The 20,953-nt window shown below is 49.0% G+C and overlaps 2 protein-coding genes across 2 annotated transcripts in view; one reads left to right on the forward strand and one right to left on the reverse strand.

The window, feature by feature from the left end:
• RAD1 (RAD1 checkpoint DNA exonuclease) overlaps positions 1 to 3,325 on the reverse strand; it is a 100,680-nt gene extending 97,355 nt beyond the window's left edge. Inside the window, exon 1 of the mRNA XM_086960515.1 lies at positions 3,183 to 3,325. The gene's annotated coding sequence lies outside the window, so the exon portion shown is untranslated. The remainder of the gene's footprint in view (positions 1 to 3,182) is intronic.
• A 414-nt stretch (positions 3,326 to 3,739) lies between these two features.
• The window catches only part of DNAJC21 (DnaJ heat shock protein family (Hsp40) member C21), a 210,439-nt gene continuing 193,225 nt past the window's right edge, over positions 3,740 to 20,953 (forward strand). The window contains exon 1 of the mRNA XM_086960516.1: positions 3,740 to 3,978. Within this exon, the coding sequence (XP_086816642.1) occupies positions 3,882 to 3,978 (97 nt within the window). The 5' untranslated portion in view covers positions 3,740 to 3,881. The remainder of the gene's footprint in view (positions 3,979 to 20,953) is intronic.

A 20,953-nucleotide genomic window follows, 5' to 3' on the forward strand; every position in this document is an offset into this window, starting at 1 on the left:
GAGGTCTCAAGGGGATTTGTGATACTGGGGTCCAATAACTCTACAGCAGGAATCTCACTGGACATGGCTTCAGCTGTGACCATACGCGAGTTCCCCGTTGTACTCAGTCCGGGACTAGTAATCTCTACAGTAGGGTTGGCCTTCGCCTTCCTTCCCCCCTTGTTTTGTGTCCCTCTTTTCCTTTTAAGGATTATCCCTTCCCTTACCCCTTGCAGAGGATCTCTGTAGTTGCTGGTATCCACCACAGGGTCGTGCTCAGGGTTCAGCTGCAAGTTGGAGTGGGGTTGGACAGGTGGTAGATTTAGTAGACTCAGGTCAACAACATCACTGAGATCCTTCAAACTGCTGTGCGAGCTGGAATTAATCAGATCAGGAATCACAGTGGACTCACCTTCATTAGTGACCCCTGTGTTGGACTCAGGATGATCAGTATGCCTGGGTCTATTTTCTGGGCTCTTTGCCTGTGCCAGGGGGCCCATCGAGGATCTTCTCACCCAGTCTATTTCTTGGGAGATTCGCCTCTCCAGGATCGTGATTTTGTCGATCAGTAGTGACCCTGCTTTAACAAAGTAATTATCCAGTGGGCCCTTGGCAGCACCAGTTGCGGCCAACGTGCTCTTACTCCTTGTCATCGTCGGCGCTGATAAGTTCAATGTTTGCCAAAGAAGGGGAAAGACTAGAAGGAGGAAGAATTAACGGGCCAGGGGGGTTGGCCCGTCCCGGTCTCGACCGTTCTCGAACGGCCTCAAACGGCCCACCCTTTGCCCGGGCTTCGCCCCGTGCTCCGTCCCGCATCGCGGAATGAGTAGCCTAATTTTAAACCTCCCAGGCTGGTGCCGTAGCCGCTGCGGGAAGAGGCTGCAGGTGTGTCCAGTCCTTGCCTCGCAGTCCCGCAGCGGTGTGGGCGGGATGAGCGGCACACCTGTGAAGCGGTGGCCGCGACTGCACGACGTCCGTAGAAAATGCCCCAGCAGGAACCTCAAATCAGGCCAAGAGGTCCCGGTCCGGTTGTGGTAAGGAAAGCAGGCTTGTTTGGTTATGGCTGTTACTCACTTGGAGGTCGCTACACACTTTCTGTGACTTAGCTTTCGTTGAAATTGTAACTTACACGGTGAAATAAATTAACTTGCGTAACTGAAATTCTACAGGTAGAATTAATTTTGTTGTATCTGAAAATCAGTTATTTTGCTGTCCCATTCAATATAAATACAGAATGAGTTCCATGGTTTAGCACAGCACAAGGTATACAGCTTTCCCAGACAGTAGAACTGTATTGACTGCATTCCTGTGGCTGGAGGGTGGAGCCAAAGCATGGAAGAAAGAAGGACGGAAACAGGGCTTTCACCAGAGCTTCATTGAAGGCCTTGGTCACAAAGAGAGCTGTTAGTTATTCCCGCCACTGCCATTTTGTAGATGATAGGAGTGAGGTATGGGAGTTTATGTTGTTAAAGTTGAGGAGGATTCTATGCAAAACCTCCAACGCTTTGAAGAAAACTGTGTCTGGAGAGCAACCTGGAAACTGAAAAACTGAAAGAGAACCAACTCAAACTGGTTCCGAAGCCTGGACCAGTAGACCCACATCCCTTGTCTAGAAAATGTAAGAAAAACAAGCATCATTTAAGCCACCCTACTATATACTCTATGAAGACCACCTTAAGTCTACAACTTGCTGGAGATCCTGCTGGTCTGCACAAGTGGCTAGAAGCCTGCCTTCCACAAAGGGAAACTGCCTGACCCTGCAGGAGGACAGAATGTTTAGGAGAAACCCATTGCGTTCCTTGGGTGTAGGGCACCAAGAAGTAGCTGACTGCTGAGAGAAACCAAAGTCATTCCTGACCCAAAGTCTGCCAGGACACTCCAGGCTCCCACGGTAAGCTCTGTAAAGAGGTATTCACCCGGATGTCATCATGTGTCTTGACGTTCTTGCAATTCAGCTTGCGGGCCTAGTACTGCCACTGGCACTTTAAGTGCCCACCCGGGAAGAGCGGCAGCACTGGCCTCCAGGGGCGAAAGACTGCAACAACTGCGGAGCATAAGCGTCCTCAATCGCCATCCAGTACTGCAGCTTCCAAACACGAGCATTGAATACGCCGGCCTCCGGCGCACAACTGTCAATTGCAGAAGGGTCCACCTGCATCAGATTTGAAGTTTGTAACCGCCAAAGATGAGCATTTGCATGGCATGCTCCAGTCCATAGAGTTGCAATTGCCAACAGTGACAACCACAGCCTGTGTTCGCTCGAAGGCTGTGGTCACCGACAAGCCCAGCAAGCATGGTGCTCAGCACTCTTGATCCTGAAGTGGGCTAGACCACAGTCTGTTGTCTCCAACCTCAGCATCAAAGCTCAAAAGTGTCTGAACGACGCTGATTACACCGTTCCCGGTGAGACCCACCAGTGTCGCTGACATACATATCAACATGGAAAAGGGAGTTTGAGGGAAAAAAATCAGGGGAATGTGATAAATGCTGCACTCATTAGCTTGATATAGTTAAGCTTTATTAACACCCACCAGAAGGCTAGTGGCAACAGCAAGGTAAAAGCTTCAACTGGCAAACCACTTGGGTAATAACATTCTAGCTGATATCATGTAACATTCCTAACAGGGAATGTTAGATTTAAAGACAAAGTTACAACAGAATGTATTTTCCCCAATGAATAACATTGAAACAGAGACAGCTAAAAGAAAGCAGTCTTCTCTTTACAAATTATGAGTCTCCCGCCTGAATACTATCTGTTATCATGTAAGCATTAAGCAAGTAACAGAGTACTTTGTCTGCCCGAACAGAGAAAGTGTGCCCGAGCGGAAGCCGAGGTAAACTATTGCTTGCTTCCCATTCTAACATTTGCCAGCATAAACTAGGTGGACCAAAGGACAACTGAACTGATCTGTGGGTCAATCACTGGTGGAGGTTACGGAAGGTGCTTTGGGGTGCACTAGCAGAGTCTGTCCTCCGTCTAGTCAATGGGGAAACTACATACCCCCGATTTTAGTTTTCACTACCTCCATCTTTCCTGTTTCAACATGTTGGCATGCATGCACATATGCAATAGGTAACAACTTTCATGCAGTAGTTTAAGTGTTTTAGAGCCATGGCTGGGGAAGTTCTTTTATTTTTCATTAATGTGTGCTCATACCCTAAATGTCTGCCTTTATACTACAACACAAACTTAAGGCACTTACCAGTTTAAGGTTTTATTGAGCCCTGCAGAGCATACACGCTACGGAATATCACAGAAATACGCATGATGTCACTGGATTCGCGCCCCTTCAAAACAAGGGCAAGATTGGTGCTCACGTGTTACCCGGAACGTCACGAAGAGCTTGACCTCGCACGTGACGTGCGTCTCAAACAGCAATAGGCTGAACCAGCAGTAATCTTAGCGGCCATCTTAGAGGGTACTTTTTTATATGTACCCTCGATACTTTATTCGTGAATCAGAGGCATGTGAATCAGAGGCATGTGTTCGCGTCACTTCACTTTTCTTGAATCAATAGAACGCTCTTCAATATGTATTGTCTTTCTTCTTTTTTTCACAGGATTAATGTTTTTGCAATGACAAAAAAACTAAAAATCGGTGTATAATACTGCAGCATAAAAATATTGAGGAATAGCAAAAAAGGTCGGAATGTTCTTATTTAGTACCAGAAAGGTGAACTAATGTGAGGCTAGGATAGCCGTGATTCCCGAGTTGCTATGGTTAAAGTACCCATAACTACCCTAATTGTGTCTTTCTCTCGTTGTGATCAGTGCTAGTGTGACTAGTGTCCCGCGTTTGTAGGTACCTGCTACGTCATGTCCGTTCTTGTCTCCACCCCCCGCTATGCTGTTTCTGCCGGTCCCTGTCTCAGCGTGGCTGCGGGCTGTGGACTGCTGTCAGCATGAAGTGTCACTACGAAGCTTTGGGAGTGCGCAGGGACGCCACAGATGATGACCTTAAGAAGGCTTACCGCCGCCTGGCTCTCAGATGGCACCCAGGTACCCGGGCTCAGAGGGCAGGGACAATCAAAATATCATTGTTAAGGAAATGGGAGACAAGTGGGGTGCTACTGAGAGTGATATACGAGGCAGTAAACCTTGATTAACAGTGGTGGGAAATGTTCAGGTATGACCATCGGAGTTTACCTTTGCTTTTACTTCGATTACGACAATGGAAATTCCAAACATATTTGGCCGGATGATGACATATCGGAACTTTAAGATCAAATTTATGGGTTCTGCCAGCCTTCAGCCCCTCTATGTTGTCCAACTCTACGTCGATCAGTCTTTCTTTCCCCTGTGTCTGCCACTCTGCCATCGACATTCAGTCGAATGTTGACTCTCTTGTGCTCCTATTTATATCCCTTTCTTACAATAAGTCTCAAACCGCGGCCCACCTGAACTTTGAGACGTGTCTGGACTGACATCCGAACTCAACACCGCCATCTTCCCCACCCCAAAGGTGTAATGTCAGTTGTGTAGAGGCAATTTTGTAGCTCGAGGACAAGTGTTCAGGGATCTCTCTCTTCTCAAATATGCAGTGAATGTCGTTAGTTATTTTCCTTGCGGTACTTTAGTGCTTATGCCTTTCTGAAATGCTCATAGGCTGGGTGCTAAGATAATACTATTTTCAGTGTACACAATAAATTGATGCTCAATTACCAACCCATAAGATGACAGATCTAATTGGTACTTGTGAGATATTGGGTTGTTGGTTGAGGGGGGTGTGAGGTCTGCTCAAGCAATCATCACTATCCATGTCATGGTGAACGACTAAGGTCCCTACATTTACCTCTGCTTAATCCCCTGGTAGCTTGGCACAAAACCAGTCAGACTTAACTTACAGGCGATGTGTAAAGTAATTATGCTGCACACAAACTGTAATCGAGTGAAGACGCAAGAAAAATCCCATGACCGATTTCTAAAACTAGAGTACATTTTAATAAATTATTTGACACTAAAAACAGCAAAAAATTCAATCATTAGAACTGGAGTTATGAATTTTTTAAGTTTAAGGTAAAAACTAGTGCCTAAATATGAATGTGTAAAAGACAAACATCTAGTCATTTGAGACCTGGGCAAATAGTCCTTTGAGACCTGCTCAATGTGGAAAAATATAGCCAACTGCAATAGAGCGTGGGTCGGATACAAAGGGTGGATTGAGCCCGATCTTTGCTTACGTTCGGATTTAGAATACATTTAGTGGAAAAATGTCTGAGAAGGTAAAGTTTAGTGGGACAAGGCTGCAGGCGCCGTCCAAGGAGGAGGAGGTGTTGTTGTTGGGGTGCCCCGCTGGAAAGGAAAGCATCCGGATCGTGGAATCTCAATTGTCCACCTGGGGTGCTTGCTTTCTTGACAGGCCCCCGCAGATTCCAGATTCGCGCTGGATTTACCATAGTCATCTTCCTTGGATAACTGAGATTCAGCAATCCGGACACCTTCGTTTCTGACGCCAGATTTGCAATGCTTTAAACACGTCATACCTCCTTCCAGCTAATCTATTTACCGCGACCTGTACGCTCTTTACACAACTCTTGCTTTGCCTGGTTGTAACACTATTCTCCGTGTACACTCCAGATCGGTAGTGTTCCCATAAGATTCCGTTCTTTTTGGAAATTGTGCATACCGATTCTTGGGTGCATTAATTGAAGTTTCCTATCTCGTGGACTATCACACTCCACTACAGCACCAACTGAATTTTCTGTAACCCGGTCCTGATGATGACCTGAATTACTCAACGCGTTCTTGGATGTTTATTGGTTCCTTTAATTTGCTGATTACTTTATGTTCTCTCAATACTTTGTTTTGTAACCAATTTCCAAATTATTATTCTCGCAATTTCTTTGCTGTTTTGTACACTTTTTTCACGTGCTACTTGCGCCGTTCACTTTTTGCATGAGCACTGATGTGCACATCAATGTTTGTGTAGCACGCACATACAATGTAAATAGTGCTGATATATTAATTGTATTCAATATTCTTTCAATATAGACCTCTCTATACAACTTATACAAACTATTGATGTGTCCCTGTTTCCTTTCAGGTGTAATTGATTTTTTACAGTTTCAATACTTGCCTAGAAATATTACATTTTGAGACGTTATTGATTGCTACACATTAACTACCCAGGTCTCAACTGAGTTTATGGGTTATCTCCTGTGGTTTTTTTCTGTGGCAGATCTATTGGTAGCATTTAATTTAGGGGTCCTGGGTATATGGTTGCCCACATAAATAGGGACTTATGAGTAAATTAAAATATGCCAATCAGGTGTAAGACAATTTTATCATATTTTAGGCAATGAGCACAAGCACTTAAGCACTGTTTTGCAGTGTTAAAGACCACAAAGACCTAAGACCAGCACAAGCACTGGCGTTGCCAATAGGTCTCGCATTAGGAAAGTGTGGGCTATTGGTATTGTAAATGACAATTATTTTTTTAATATGTGTTGGCACTGAAAATATATAAATTAATAGCATTGTTATTTACAAAGCCAATAGCTTACACTTTCCTAATGCGAGTCCTATTGGCTATGGGAATGCTTGTTGTTAGCCTGCATTAGCATGCCAATCAGGGGTCTTTGGGGGTGGCGGGGCCGCGCGCCTGACGACGAGCCCTCTACCAGGACGCAGACAAAGCGCCTATTCTGCCCCTTGACCTTTCCCCCGGTCACCATGACGGTGCGATGAAGCACTGTAGAGCTGCATCCTGTCAGAATGACTGTGAGGGAGCCCAGGAGCAAACATTGGTCTGGAATTGAAACTGCACTAGGGTTATGCATATCTTTATGTTCTCCATTTATTTGCTACAACGACGGGTATCTGCACTTTCCTTTTGTCTGGTGCCTTTCTGCACTCAAATGACATCAGCGCTGTGTCTGGTGCTAGACAAAGCTAATTAATATATCATAACATAAATGACTGTAACATAGCATAACAAAATATAAAATAGCACAACATAACATACCGTAAATAATATGTCAATAATTGTAACATAACATAAACTGCCACAGCACAACACAACATAACAGACATTCTATAATAGGCCACACCACAAAATAACATTACGCACCACAATGAAAACGAACATAACATTAATGGTGGAAGGCGCTACACGAGTGATGTCTTAACTCGGGGCTGCTTGGCAGTGAGAGCTCCGAGCACGGATCTGCGAGGGGAACCAAAGATCGGGCCGGATAACGTGGCTTGTCCGACACATCGCTCATGAGATGTAAAACTCGAAGCGCCTCTTGCTAATGGGAAGCGTCTGCAGGGCCGGGGGGAGGCAGCCAGGAACACATTCATTGGGTCCCCGGGAAGCAAAACCCAGAGCAAAGTAATAAACCCGTCCCTTCCCTTCGCTGTTTGCAGTTGGAGGAATTTCACTGGGCGAGGGGGGGCACTAAGATGAGCGAGTGGAGGGTGGGGGGCACGCTCTGCAGGGTTGGGGGAAAGAGTGTGTGTAGTGGGGGAAGGGCTTATTGACTGTAGTTTTGAGCGTCTGGGGTGAGGGGGGGCATGGTTTAAATGCAAGGTAGAATGATGTCGAGTGTGACCAGGAACGCCTAAATTGTGCTATTGCAACGTCACAGAGTGCATTTTTATGACACTTACAAGCCTGACCCCAGACGACAATATCAAATTCAGATTTATTTTATAATTTGAGTGGAATGGACAGTTCGACGGTGTACATCTTGTGAACAATATGCAATAATTGGAGCTCTTACGAATGTAAGTTTCACGGTGCTTCGCGTCTGTTTCTAAGTGCTGTCTCCCAAGTGCAGGATGTCCAACGTGGGTCTCGGAGGGCCGCATCATGGCAGATTTTTACACTAGATAATTGTGCAAACAATGGCCATAAATTATATGTTCTAGAGTAAATGGTTAACACAGTGTGTCATGAACTCGTCAAAAGAGGAAAGAGATAGGAGAAAGAATGAAATCAAAATAGAGCATGATTGTGTGCCTGAAATGAAGGAGGAAGTGCATGTTACGTTGCAAGCACTGCTTGTGCGCGTGAGGCGCTGCACCGCCGATCGCATGTGTTCAATGTGGAAAGATGAGAAATCTCAAAAGTATGGGTAAGGGGAGAAGAGGCGAGAAAAGACAAACAACAAGAGGGTCGACGGAAGAGGAAAGAATGAACACGAAAATTAGTCAGAAAGGGGGCGATTGAAAGACTTAAAGAAGGGAGCGGAAGAGGGGAAGTGAAGCAGGAGAAGAGCTCAGGAGGGAGAGATGGCGTGAGAAGAGAGGGGCAGGAAGAAAGGCAAAGCCCGGGACTAAAATTAGGAACGAAATAGCTTAAGAAGAATGGCGAGAAGAAGCTGCTCCGCTGATCATGAAAATGTGTGCGTAACTGACACTATAAAGAACAGCACATGACAGGACAGTTAGCAAGTTCGCTTACAAAAACTGAGAGGGAAAAGGGCACGTACCAAAAAGCAGAGACGTATAGACAGACGGACGGAGGTGCGGAAATGTTAACAATGGGATAAGACGGGTAGGAGATGAAAGGCAAGAACAAAAAATGTGAACAAATGCGTGCGCCGGGAAACTCAGCCATGAATAATTAGGGGAGGAGAAGCCGCACAGCACACGCTGGGAGAAGCCCTTTGATGTGCTATGCGGCCGTGAAAAAATGCAATTAGGAGGGAGGGAGGGAGGCTGATGCGCGTGCTTGTTTGGTCACGTGATTCACGTGAACTTAAAGAAAACCGCACAAACGAAACCCTTGGTTTCATGAGCATTTTGAGGACATGAATTCTCGCTCCGCTCCAATGCGCTTGCGCGCATTGATAGGTCGCGAGACCTAAAAAACGAATTCAGAAAACTGGGAGGGTGAAAGCAAAAAAAGTTTGGGGGAAGACCACCCTAATACTGACGGGTTTAACAGTACGCTGATCAGCTGTATGCCTATGGTGTCTTTTTAGACACAAGTTAATTGCATAACCTTGCTTGAGGTGTATGGCCAACGTTCATCTACAGAGACACGTTGAGGTGTCCTCGGAAGTCTTTATGAACTCTTCATTTACTATTATTGTGTACATTTACTAAAGGCAGTCAAGGAAGCAGAGGTACCAGAGGGAAGGCCACAATATAGCAAATTGCATCTGTTTCCCTTCTGTTCTAGTTTCTCAGCCACTGTAATGTGGGGCACTTCCATGGTCTGTAAGAAAGTTTCTGAACATTCAGTAAAAAGAAGAAGAAAAAAAATGTTAATGATCCAAAACCCGACCCATGGCCTAGTTCATATAGTTCATGTGTGCTGTTTATGTGGATCTGATAGACTGTATTCAGAAAAGTCACACTTCTTCGGAAGATACCAATAGCAGTCCAAATTGTTTTTGTCAGAGCTCAGCACAAGGAGACTATTCGTGGTGGAGTTTTGGTAGTACTGAGAGTGCTAGATTATTGACATCCTCTATCCAAAGACGGGCCCTTCACAGTCAAGAAATTTACTTCATCCTTTCTGGACAGGTGGCTATAAAAACCCATGAGATACTAACCTATGGCATGTTTTGAAGAGAAAAAACTTCTTGACCCTCGAGGTTTGGAAGGGATCTGATAAATGATCTCAAAGTCAGGGATTTTACTGAATCGGTCTGGAATGATGCAGCCTTACTGCCCTTCCATTAGTTTGATGCTGTTTGCATGCCCTGGACCATCTGGTCCCACAGATGCGCTTGAATATTTTCTGATTAATTAGGCTGCAAGGTCCTTATGAGATCTTGATGGTTTAATCCCACTAGCCGATCTTGATGTATTCTTCACCTAGGTGGGCCTTGCTTCTTGTCTTCCAGTTAATAGATTGCCCCGCTTTTTAAACCGGTGCAGTGTAGCATATGATGGTGAAGGGTCTGAACCCAGCAGCAGGACTTTTCCAAGGCCTTTGGGAGTTAAGTGGGACAGAAATGGGTCCTTTTTGGACTAATACAGTTCTTTTGTAGTTCATATGAAGTACACCTACTGGCTGGGTGGCACAAGTAGCGTGGAGGAAGGTGGTGTGGGACAGGTGGCCAGGATGCTGGTGATGGAAAAGAAACTGACAGTAGTTGCAGCCAAGAATGCCAATTTGGAAGCGAGCTTCCACCGCAATAATGTTCAAATCCTATGCCTTGCCAAATCCACGCACTTGACTGAAGCAGAGCTTAGTATTGAAGCTATCCTGTTTGGGGATCTTTAGCGAAGATAATTTCCCTGATATGTTTATTGTTGAGCATGCTCACCGACCTTTGGCTCAGAGACCCATTCATGGTGCACCTCCGCACTTGGTATTCACTCTTCTATTTAACTACAGCAACAAAAACACAATATTGAGGCTTACCAGGGAACATGGTCCACCGCAATATTCCTCGACTTGACAATTGCAGTGTAAAGAGCTATGAAGAAGTTCACAGATTAAAAATATATGCCGCACAATAAAGAAGTTATGGAGTAAAACTTCCAGTTGAACTTGGGGATAAAGTGGAACATTTGACAGATCCCAAAGCAGATCTATAAGCACGTATGGGTACACTGGCGTAACGAAAAATGAGGGGGCCTCCCTGCAAGGTATGTAGAGGGGCCCCCTCCAGGCTCAATTTGGAGCTCTCCGGACAGAGTGCAGTGCCCAGGGGGCCCCCTGGAGCTTTGGGCCCCCCCGCACCGCGTGGGGTGCGGGGGCCTGTGTTACACCTCTGTATGGGTACTGGAAGATACCCAAAGGGGTTTGAGAGGTAATAGTAACCGGAATATATCCTCCCTAAGTAAATGTAGACCACGAAAAAATACTCCAATTGACAGCGTAGTGGTCAGTTGTGTGAGAAATTAAACTGTACCCGAGGTCGAGAACATAGAGTTGAAGGGGGACTGCCTAGTGTAAGGTTGTACCTAACCCAAACATGGATGTGGGGAAAAAAACTATTTTGTTTATATTACCCTCGCACACCCTAGTGGTGTCATGCTTTATCATCGGGTCACCCCGACCCCTTAAAATTCGGGGTGGGCTCAACCACAGTGTTGGGAAGCTCTTTGAATAGATATGAGAAGAGAGGGATCTAAAGATAAAATACCTCAGGCAGATCCCCGGTTTCCCTTTATTTTTGGGTCTGTCTGGGTAATTAAAAAATTCTAAAACCGGGTCGTATCAGGATATTATGGTCCTAGGACCCTAGTGCCGACATGTTTCAGTCCACAATGGCCATGAAGGTCCAGGACTTTCTTCAGGGCAGTTGGACCCCCTATGTGAGAGTATTTTTAAAGAGGGGAATTCCCTATTCTATCGGTGAATTGAGGGCAGAGTAGCTACTCCTCATGCAATGTAAAATGTAGTGTGTGTCAATAGCCAGGCTCCATCTAAAAAGAAAGAAGAGGACACCGACTAACAACATTTAACAAATATTTGCAGGCAACGTGAGTGAGCATGTCCAAACACATAGTGCATGTAACATATTGTAAATCATGTCCCACTGGGACTATACTTCTGTCACATGATTTACAATATGTTACAGCGGAATGAATCTGAGTGGCACAATGAGGGGTTCGACACCGCTACACATGGGCATGCACTATATGTTTGGACATGCTCACTCACGTGGCTTTCACCTCAGACCACTTGAGTATGAAGCAGAGCAGCAAAATTGCCTGCAAATATTTGTTAAATGTTGTGTGTCGGTGTCCTCTTCTTTCTTTTCAGATGGAGCCTGGCTATTGACACACACTACATTTTACATTGCATGAGGAGTAGCTACTCTGCCCTCAATTCACCGATAGGATAGGGAATTCCCCTCCTTAAATACTCTCACATAGGGCATCCAATTGCCCTGAAGAAAGTCCTGGACCTTCATGGCCATTGTGGACTGAAACATGTCGGCACTAGGGTCCTAGGGCCATAATATCCTGATAAGACCCGGTTTTAGAATTTTTCAATTACCCAGACAGACCCAAAATAAAGGGAAACCGGGGATCTGCCTGAGGTATTTTATCTTTAGAGCCCCCTCTTCTCATATCTCTTCAAAGAGCTTCCTAACACTGTGGTTGAGCCCACCCCGACTTTTAGGGGTCGGGGTGACCCGATGATGAAGCATGACACCACTAGGGTGTGTGAGGGTAATATAAACAAAATAGTTTTTTTCCCCACATCCATGGTTGGGTTAGGTACAACCTTACACTAGGCAGTCCCCCTCCAACTCTATGTTCTTGACCTCGGGTACAGTTTAATTTCTCACACAACTGACAACCATGCGGTCAATTGGAGTATTTTTTAGTGGTTTAGATCCCAAAGCAGCCCTGATATTCGAGACGCGTTGTTGGGTATCAGAGGCTGCAACATCCCAACAGGATTCTATGTCTCGATCCATTGTTTCTGGTCATGATTAGGGTGCTCTTAGTTACATTGAATAGTGTTCACTCACCTGATGGTTTTGGACCACCTGGATAAGACCCAGTTGCTGTGATGTAGATATCCTTAAATGTATTTTTGTCCCATTGGCACGTTGATTGTTTTTGGGGTGGATGCCATTAAACTATGTATGCAAAAGAAACAGTTGATGGATGGAATGTTGAACAATGCAAACATTCACCCCCAGACACAAGGATCTGGGTTTAATCCATCATTGTTTTTGCTCACCACGCCACCCCAGTTTGGACCCAGCCATATGCAAATCAGTCTTGACCCTGTTCCTTATGGGAACAGTCTGGCCCGAACTGCCAAGCTTCTGGACCAGAAACAAGCATCCTGGGACCGGTCTCGTGCATCACCTTTCCTCAGCCAGGCCAATGACCCTTGACCCTGTTTTACAGGCAGGTCGCTCCCCACGCTGCGTAGCTCCACCTGACTGCGCCCTTGCTTCCCCCCTGCTTCTGCCGAGTTCGGCCTGGGCTGCCCGTAACTTTCTCTGCTCTACTATTGCTCCGCTGTCGTCCTTGTAAATTGTGCTCACTGGCTGTGATTACTGCCGTTTTTCTTCCCAACTGTGTCTCTCTTCTACTGTTGTCCCGGTATTTTGTTTTCACATACTGCGCTTACTGCCCTATATGTTTGTCTGTTTTTACATCCTGTGCTCTCTGATTGTGTATTTTTCTCCCTTCCCTGCGCCTCCTCGTCGGTCCCGCTTCCCGCCCCCCAGTTCCCATTCATCCGCCCCCCCCCCCCACACATCTGCTCCTCCCTCCCACCTCCCCTTCTTATGGCGGCCCCTATGCGGCAGTGACAGCGAACCATGACCCTGTTTTGCAGGCAGGTCGCTCTCCACGCCGCGTAGCTCCATCTAACTGCGCCTGTGCTTCCCCCTGCATCTGCCGAGTTTGAGGCCCGCCTGGCAGGCCTGGGCTGCCCGTAACTTTCTCTGCTCTACTATTGCTCCGGTGTTCTCCTTGTAAATTATGCTCACTGCCTGTGATTACTGCAGTTTTTCTCCCAAACTGTGTCTCTCTTCTACTGTTGTCCCGTGTTAGACGGGACCTGGAGGGTCGGCCGAGGACAAGGGGAGAGGTCTCCGGGGAGAGCCGTCTCCAGCGATCGTACAGACAAGTAACTTCTCCCCCACAGATGGACACCACACAAAGATAAGGTTTAACGTTCTTTATAAGCAATCTTGAAGTACGGTAGGATGGTACAAGGAGGTCAGGACTCAGGGGTCCCCTCGATTTTAGTCTCTTGGAGGGAAAAGGGGGTAGCTACCCTTGATCCACCCTTCGAAGGCTCTGCTAAAATAGTTCACATATTCCACCCAAGTTGTACCCGGGATCCGGGTGCAGTCGCGGAACCTCTGGCGGTACATTTCGGGTGTGAGTCCATATCGAGTGAGGAGGGCGGCCTTCATGTGATCATAGGACGTCATTTGATGGTCCGGGAGCTGTAGCAGGGCATCGCGGCCTTCCCCACAGACCGGCTCCCCAGTCACTTCGATCGATCCGGTGGGAGGTCATGGCGATCTCATAGGCTTTGAACCACTGTTGTATGTCGTCGTTCCGATAATATTCTCGGACGACGTCCTTGGGAATGTGGACTTTTTGTTCCGTAGCGCCCGGGGTGCGCGGTTGCTCGGGCACCCCTAGTTCTTTGTTTTGTTTTCGTAGTTCGATTTCAGCTAGCTTGCGCTCGTGTTCGTACGCCAATCTCTTTTCTTCGAGTTCTCTTTGTCTTTGCTTTTCTTCCCACTCTTCTCGGAGCCGTAAGTGTTCTAAGTTCAGTTTTTGTTCCGCTAGTTTTAGCTCTCCGTCCAACTTGAGCCGTGCCAACTCTAATTCGTGGAGTCTGGTTTTGTCTCTTTCTTGGATCTCTTCCTGTGAGAGACCCGCTCTCCGTTCTTCGGGAGAAGTGGTGTTGGTTTCTGAGGTTTCGACGTTTTGGTCCCGGGGTCTAACGGCCCCGGTTTCCGCCCAAGATTCTATGGCGGGCTTGAAGTCGTCTTCCGTGCTCAGACCGGTGGTAGCAATGCCTAGTTCTATGCAGAACTGTTTTAACTCTCGATGGTTGTACTCCTCCAATTTATCCATCTGGAATTTCTCGGTGGATCCGCTCTCTTTGGTTGTCATTGTGGTTTTAGTCGTGGGGTGAGTTACTCTCTGTACGGTACGCGTTGATTCGGATCGCGCCGCTGGCCACCAATGTTAGACGGGACCTGGAGGGTCGGCTGAGGAAAAGGGGAGAGGTCTCCGGGGAGAGCCGTCTCCAGCGATCGTACAGACAAGTAACTTCCCCCCCACAGATGGACACCACACAAAGATAAGGTTTAACGTTCTTTATAAGCAATCTTGAAGTATGGTAGGATGGTAAAAGGAGGTCAGGACTCAGGGGTCCCCTCGATTTTAGTCTCTTGGAGGGGGAAAAGGGGGTAGCGGGACAGTCTTGTTACCAATCTGGCAGTTGCGATGAGATGATGGGTAGCTCGCAATCCTCGAGCTCGGTGTTGTAGGCAGACGGGCCGCGGCAGCACCAGCAGGTCCCGATGAGATCGAAGGTAGCAACGGTCCATGGCAGCGCCAGCAGGTCCCGACGAGGATGGTAGTTACAACGAGCCGCGGCAGCGCCAGCAGGTCCCGACGAGGATGAAGGTTGCAGAAGGCCGCGGCAGCGCCAGCGGGCAGGACGACAGTTCACAAGGCAGGGCTGCGGCAGCGCCAGCAGTCCGTCAAGGATGAGTTCTTCACGGTGTCTCTCGACTCCAGGATACAACTGCCTTCCTGCTCTGGAGCTGCCCCAGTTATAGGTCTGGCGCCCTTTGATGTCCGGACCCCCGCACTTGGAGGTCGGGAGGTCCGGGATGAGGGAGTCCAGACACCCAGCAGGGGGGTGGAGCCAGCGCCCGGGGAGGCTGGGGGCGATCGGCACCTGGCGGGGGAGAGCCATCGACACTCCTCTCTCCCATTGACCTGCCAAGTGGTCCGATCACCTCCTGGGTGGATGGTGGTGCCGGGATGTCGGGGCCTGGCCAGGCCCAGGGTTAGGGTCGAGCTGAGGCCACGCGGCCTCGTGGTGCAGTGTCCAAGATGGCGGCTGGGCCCGGGCAATGGTGCTGGTGGATGCCCAGGCCGGTGATATGAAGATGTTCGGGGGCAGGTGCCCCGTGTGGGACGGGTTACGGGTGGCTTCTGAGGGTGGCTTCTGTAGAGTCGGTGTCCTGGCTCTGTCGTGCGGGGAGGGAGCGAGCCCCCTTCTGGGGCCTGTCCAACATCCCGGTATTTGGTTTTCACATATTGATCTTACTGCCCTATATTTTTGTCTGTTTTTACATCCTGTGCTCTCTGATTGTGAATTTTTCTCCCTTTCCCGCGCCCCCATGCCGGTCCCGCTTCCCACCTCTGCGTCTCCTGCGGCCACGCCCCTCCGCTCCCATTCGTCCGTCGCTCCCCACCCAGCGGCTCCTCCCTCTCCTTCTTATGGCGGCCACGCAGCGGGCGCGCCGAAGGCAAGCTCGACTGTGCCCGTCCGCGCCTGGACCGGGCCCAGCTCCAGAACCGCGCCCAGAGCCAGAACCCCTGGACCCGGAAGACACCATGACACCCGACTGCACTACTACGCCAGCACCCTCCACACACTTGACCCCGGACGAAAACACACCTGCTACCGGGCCACCCCGAAGCGCACCCAAGGGACCTTCACCTACCAGAACTGCAGCTTCACCAGTATCCGACTCACGAAACCACCAACCAACGAACCCAACCACCTGAGGTGCATCCTCCTCAGCACTCGCTCCGCCCGCAAACGCGCTGTCGAAATCTGGGACCTCCTCGACTCAACCGCCCCAGACGTCGCCTTCCTAACGGAGACCTGGCTGAACCCCGCCCCATCACCCAACATTGCCATAGCCATCCCAGAAGGCTACAAGATCGCCCGCAGAGACCGCACCAATGGAGCAGGTGGTGGAATTGCCATCGTCCACAACAACACCCTCAGCGTTTCGACCAGCACCGAGGACACCCTCAGCACCGCTAAACACATGCACTTCCAGATTCACACCGACCCCAACATCACCCTCAGAGGAACCCTAATCTACAGACCCCTTGGACCCAGACCACAGTTCAGCGACTCCATCGCCGACATGATCAGCATCCACGCCCTCGCCTCCACAAACTACATCCTCCTCGGGGACCTGAACTTCCACCTCGAGAACAACAGCGACGTCGATTCCACCACCCTGATCGACAACCTCGCCAACCTCGGACTCAGACAGCTTGTGACAACACCCACCCATGCCGCCTGTCACACGCTAGACCGCATCTTCTCCGCAAGCCCCCACGCCTCCTTCAACCACACCACTGAACCCCACTGGACCGACCACCGCTTCGTCCATTTCACCTTCAGGAAGCCCACCACCACACACCACCGCACCCAACAGATGCCCCGTCGTTGCTGGGGCAAAGTCACCAAAGAGCAGCTAGCCACCACCCTCGCCCAGAGCCCACCAGCCGACCCCACCGAACACGACTCCACAGCCCTCAACCTCCAACAATGGATCGACGACTGCGCCAACACTCTAGCCCCGCTCAAGACACCCTCCCAACAGCCACACCAGCAATAAAGCCACCTAGTTCACTGAAGACCTTCAGGGGTCCAAGCACACATGCCGTAAACTGGAGAAGAACTGGCTCCGTGAACGATCACCAGACAACTAGACGGCCCTCAAGAACGCCACCCGCAGACACCAACAACTCATCAGAACCGCCAAGAGGACCGCATTCAAGGACCGCCTGGATAACAACGCACACTACAGCAAAGAGCTCTTCAGCATCGTGAAGGAACTTTCCAACCCCAGCTCCAGCACCAACGACCTCCCCCATCGCAGGACCTGTGCGACTCACTGGCCACCTACTTCCACCGCAAGATCGCAGACATCCACAACAGCTTCAACGACACGAACGCGCTGCCAACCACCGAGACCTCCACCCCCGCGACCACCAGCCGCCTGATCGTATGGTCCAACGACGATGACACCATCAAAATCATGAACTCCGTCCACTCTGGATCCCCGTCTGACCCATGCCCACACCACGTCTTCAACAAATCATCGTCCCCATCTCCGGAAAGCGATCAGCATCTCCTTCAAGACAGCAACCTTGCCCGAGAGCTGGAAGCACGCAGAGATCAACGCCTTACTCAAGAAGCCCAAGGTAGACCCCCAAGGACCTCAAGAACTTCCGTCCCACCTTCCTGCTCCCATTCCGGGTGAAGGTCACCGAGAAAATCATCAACAAACTGACCCACTACCTCGAGGACAACAACAGCCTGGAGCCATCCCAGTCTGGTTTCTGCAGCAACCACAGCACCGAAACCGCCCTCTGCGCCGCGACCAACGTCATCAGGACCCTGCTCGACAACGGAGAAACAGCAGCCCTCAACCTCCTGGACCTGTCAGCCGCCTTCAACACGGTCTGCTACTGCACACTACGAACACGCCTACATGACGCCTGGATCCAAGAGAAGGCCCAGGACTAGACAACATCCTTCCTCTCCGGCAGAACTCAGAGCGTCCGCCTCCCACCCTTCCGCTCCACCGTCACCGAGATCATCTGCAGCGTACCCCAGGGCTCTTCCCACAGCCCAAAGTTGTTCAACATCTACATGGCACCCCATGCACACGTCGCTCGACAGCACGACCTCAACATCATCTCCTACGCCGATACTCGGCTGATGATCTCCCTCACCACTGCCAAAACCAACATCCACGAAAGAATGAAGGCCGTCGCCGAATGGATGAGGAACAGCCGACTGAAGCTGAACTCGGGCAAGACTGAGGTCCTCATCCTCGGCTTCACCCCTTCAGCCTGGGGCGACTCCTGGTGGCTGACATCACTGTGAATAGCCCCGACGCCCACGGACCTCGCACGCAACCTGGGGGTCATCCTCGATTCCACCCTCTCCATGACTAAACAGGTCAACGCAGTCTCCTCATCCTGCTTCAACACCCTATGAATGCTCTGCAGGATCTTCAAGTGGATCCTCACCGAAATGAGAAGAACAGTCACCCAGGCCCTCGTCTCCAGCAGGCTGGACTACGGAAACGCCCTCTACGCAGGAACATCAACCAAGCTCCTGACACGGATACAACGCATCCAGAACGCCTCGGCACGACTGATCCTCGACATCCCCCGCCGCAGCCACATCACGCCCCACCTGAGAGACCTACACTGGCTCCCCGTCAACAAGAGGATAACCTTCAAGCTCCTCATCCTCGCACACAAGGCCCTCCACAACGCCGGCCCAGTGTACCTCAACAGACGACTCAGCTTCTACGCCCCTACCAGCAAGCTCCGCTCCGCCGGCCTCGCCACAGTCCCCCGCATCCGAAGAACGACTGCCGGCGGCAGATCCTTCTCCCACTTCGCCGCCAAGACGTGGAACGCCCTCCCCACCAACTTACGGCAGACCCAAGACCTACTGGCCTTCAGAAGACTCCTCAAGACCTGGCACTTCGATTAGTAGGAGCACCCTCCCCCCAGCGCCTTGAGACCCTCACGGGTATGTAGCGCGCTTAACAAATGTCCTGATTGATTGATTTAATCCAGTGGCGCAATGAGAATTGTACCCACGTCTGGGCATACCCTTCCCACTTAGAGCGACAAATGCAAAAGAAACAATTGATGGATGGAATGCAGAACAATGCAAACATTCACCCCGAGTCACAAGGATCTGGGTTTAATCCATCATTCTTTTGCTCACCACGCCACCCAGTTTGGACCCAGCCATATGCAAATCAGTCTCGACCCTGTTCCTTATGGGAACAGTTCAGCCCGAACTGCCAATCCTAAACTATCTATAGCAATATATACCTCCATCCCCCACCCCCTGTGGCAAGGTTGGCAGGTTGCGCCCACTTGTGCAACACTTACAGTAGACCAGTGTTATGGTTTTCTTAAAGAGGGCTATCTCATGGGCAAATTGGCTGTTTAGTGTAGGTGGGGCACTGACTGCTTGTTCGCTGAGTGCAGGTAGAGTAAGATGGGGAGGTATAGTTTTGTGATGGGTGTTGTTTTACTTTATTTTGAGCTATACGACTCCTCACCTTAATAAGACCTATCATCATTGGGTTATTGCAGACATCATTAAGCTCAGACACACCTAGATTTATATGTCTGGGTTGTGCCTTTACCTCTGTTTACTAGTCTGTTTGGCTAGCACATGACATCCTCTGTAACTTTATTATCCTGGACTATCCGAGGCCTGAATAATCCCCAAAAACATAGGCTGAGCCATGCATACTGTATACTTGGACAGACACAAGGTGCCTGTAGCTCTATAACAATAGATACTCCTTCACGATAATAATCCAAGAAGATTCAGAGGAAAATGGGGATACTGCTTTATTGCATTTTACAGTTCCTAGTCATGTGGGGTCGCAATGCTGATATATAAAATATGGATTAGAAATGAAAATGTGAGTATAGCAACCAAGAGGGCAGGAGCATTGTAGTTTGGGGTTGCTGATGGATCAACCTGGCATCAGTGTATATGTATATTGTCTCAGTACTGTAAGCACCAAGGTATTTTTTGAAATTGCTTACATATATCACCAGAATACTGACAGCTTGATCATTTAGGGCGGAGACTTCGAATCGGTGATTGATGAGACAAGAGACAGATTCAGGCATGTGCATTCCCTGTCTAAAGTCCTCCTGGGCACTGTAAGGTACCAAATGGGAATTCTTGAAATACATTACACCTGGCGGGCCACATCTGTGGAAGAAACTGCATATTCATATTACTCCACTGTACATGATTACTATTCCAGAATAGACCTCTTGTGGTGTTCCTTTAGGGTGCTGCAATGGGTAACTGAACAAAGAGACCTCCACAGAACACTATCAAATCTTTCCGCTGTGCTTCCACAGGCTTTTAGTCAGGGATGGTGCTGAGTGATGGTGACCGCGGCAATTTCGATCTTAGCGTTGTTGGATACTACCTTTAAGGCAGAGCTGTCCAATGCAATACATGAATACTTTCAGCTAAACACTGAGTTTGTGGATCAACATGCATTGGTGTAGGAGGCCTTTAAGCTAGTGATCATGGTGTGTGTATATCTTAGCAGACTGACATGCTAAAGGTGGTCTGTGCACAGTTCCATATGCCAGAGGGTCAAATCAAAGACCTGTTGCAGTTGGAATCATGTAAGAGAACTGAAAACAAAGTACACAACTCCCTGTTGACATTTAGAGAGAAGGCTGAAAGTGAGGCTTACATTATAGGTGGTGAGGGGGTACACCCAAGTTGGGCTCTTGCGTGGCTATTCAGAAATATTTTTAAAAAATCCTAGCGATTATAAGAGATGACGACATCACCCATAATCTTATCGTGGCTGGGATCACCAAGATCTTCTCTAACTGTTATTCAGAATTACATATTTTTATATACACAGAACCACAAATAATTGAGTACTGGTGGACATAGCCATGGTCTGGTTGGAGACCAATACCAGGCTACCACTTAAAACGAGCTAGAGGAGACATCAGCGCCATTGAGGAATTGGCTGCCCGCAAGGCCCCTGGGTCAGATGGC

Source organism: Lissotriton vulgaris, chromosome 3_1, assembly GCF_964263255.1.
Source record: "Lissotriton vulgaris chromosome 3_1, aLisVul1.2, whole genome shotgun sequence".
Lineage (NCBI taxonomy): Eukaryota > Metazoa > Chordata > Amphibia > Caudata > Salamandridae > Lissotriton > Lissotriton vulgaris.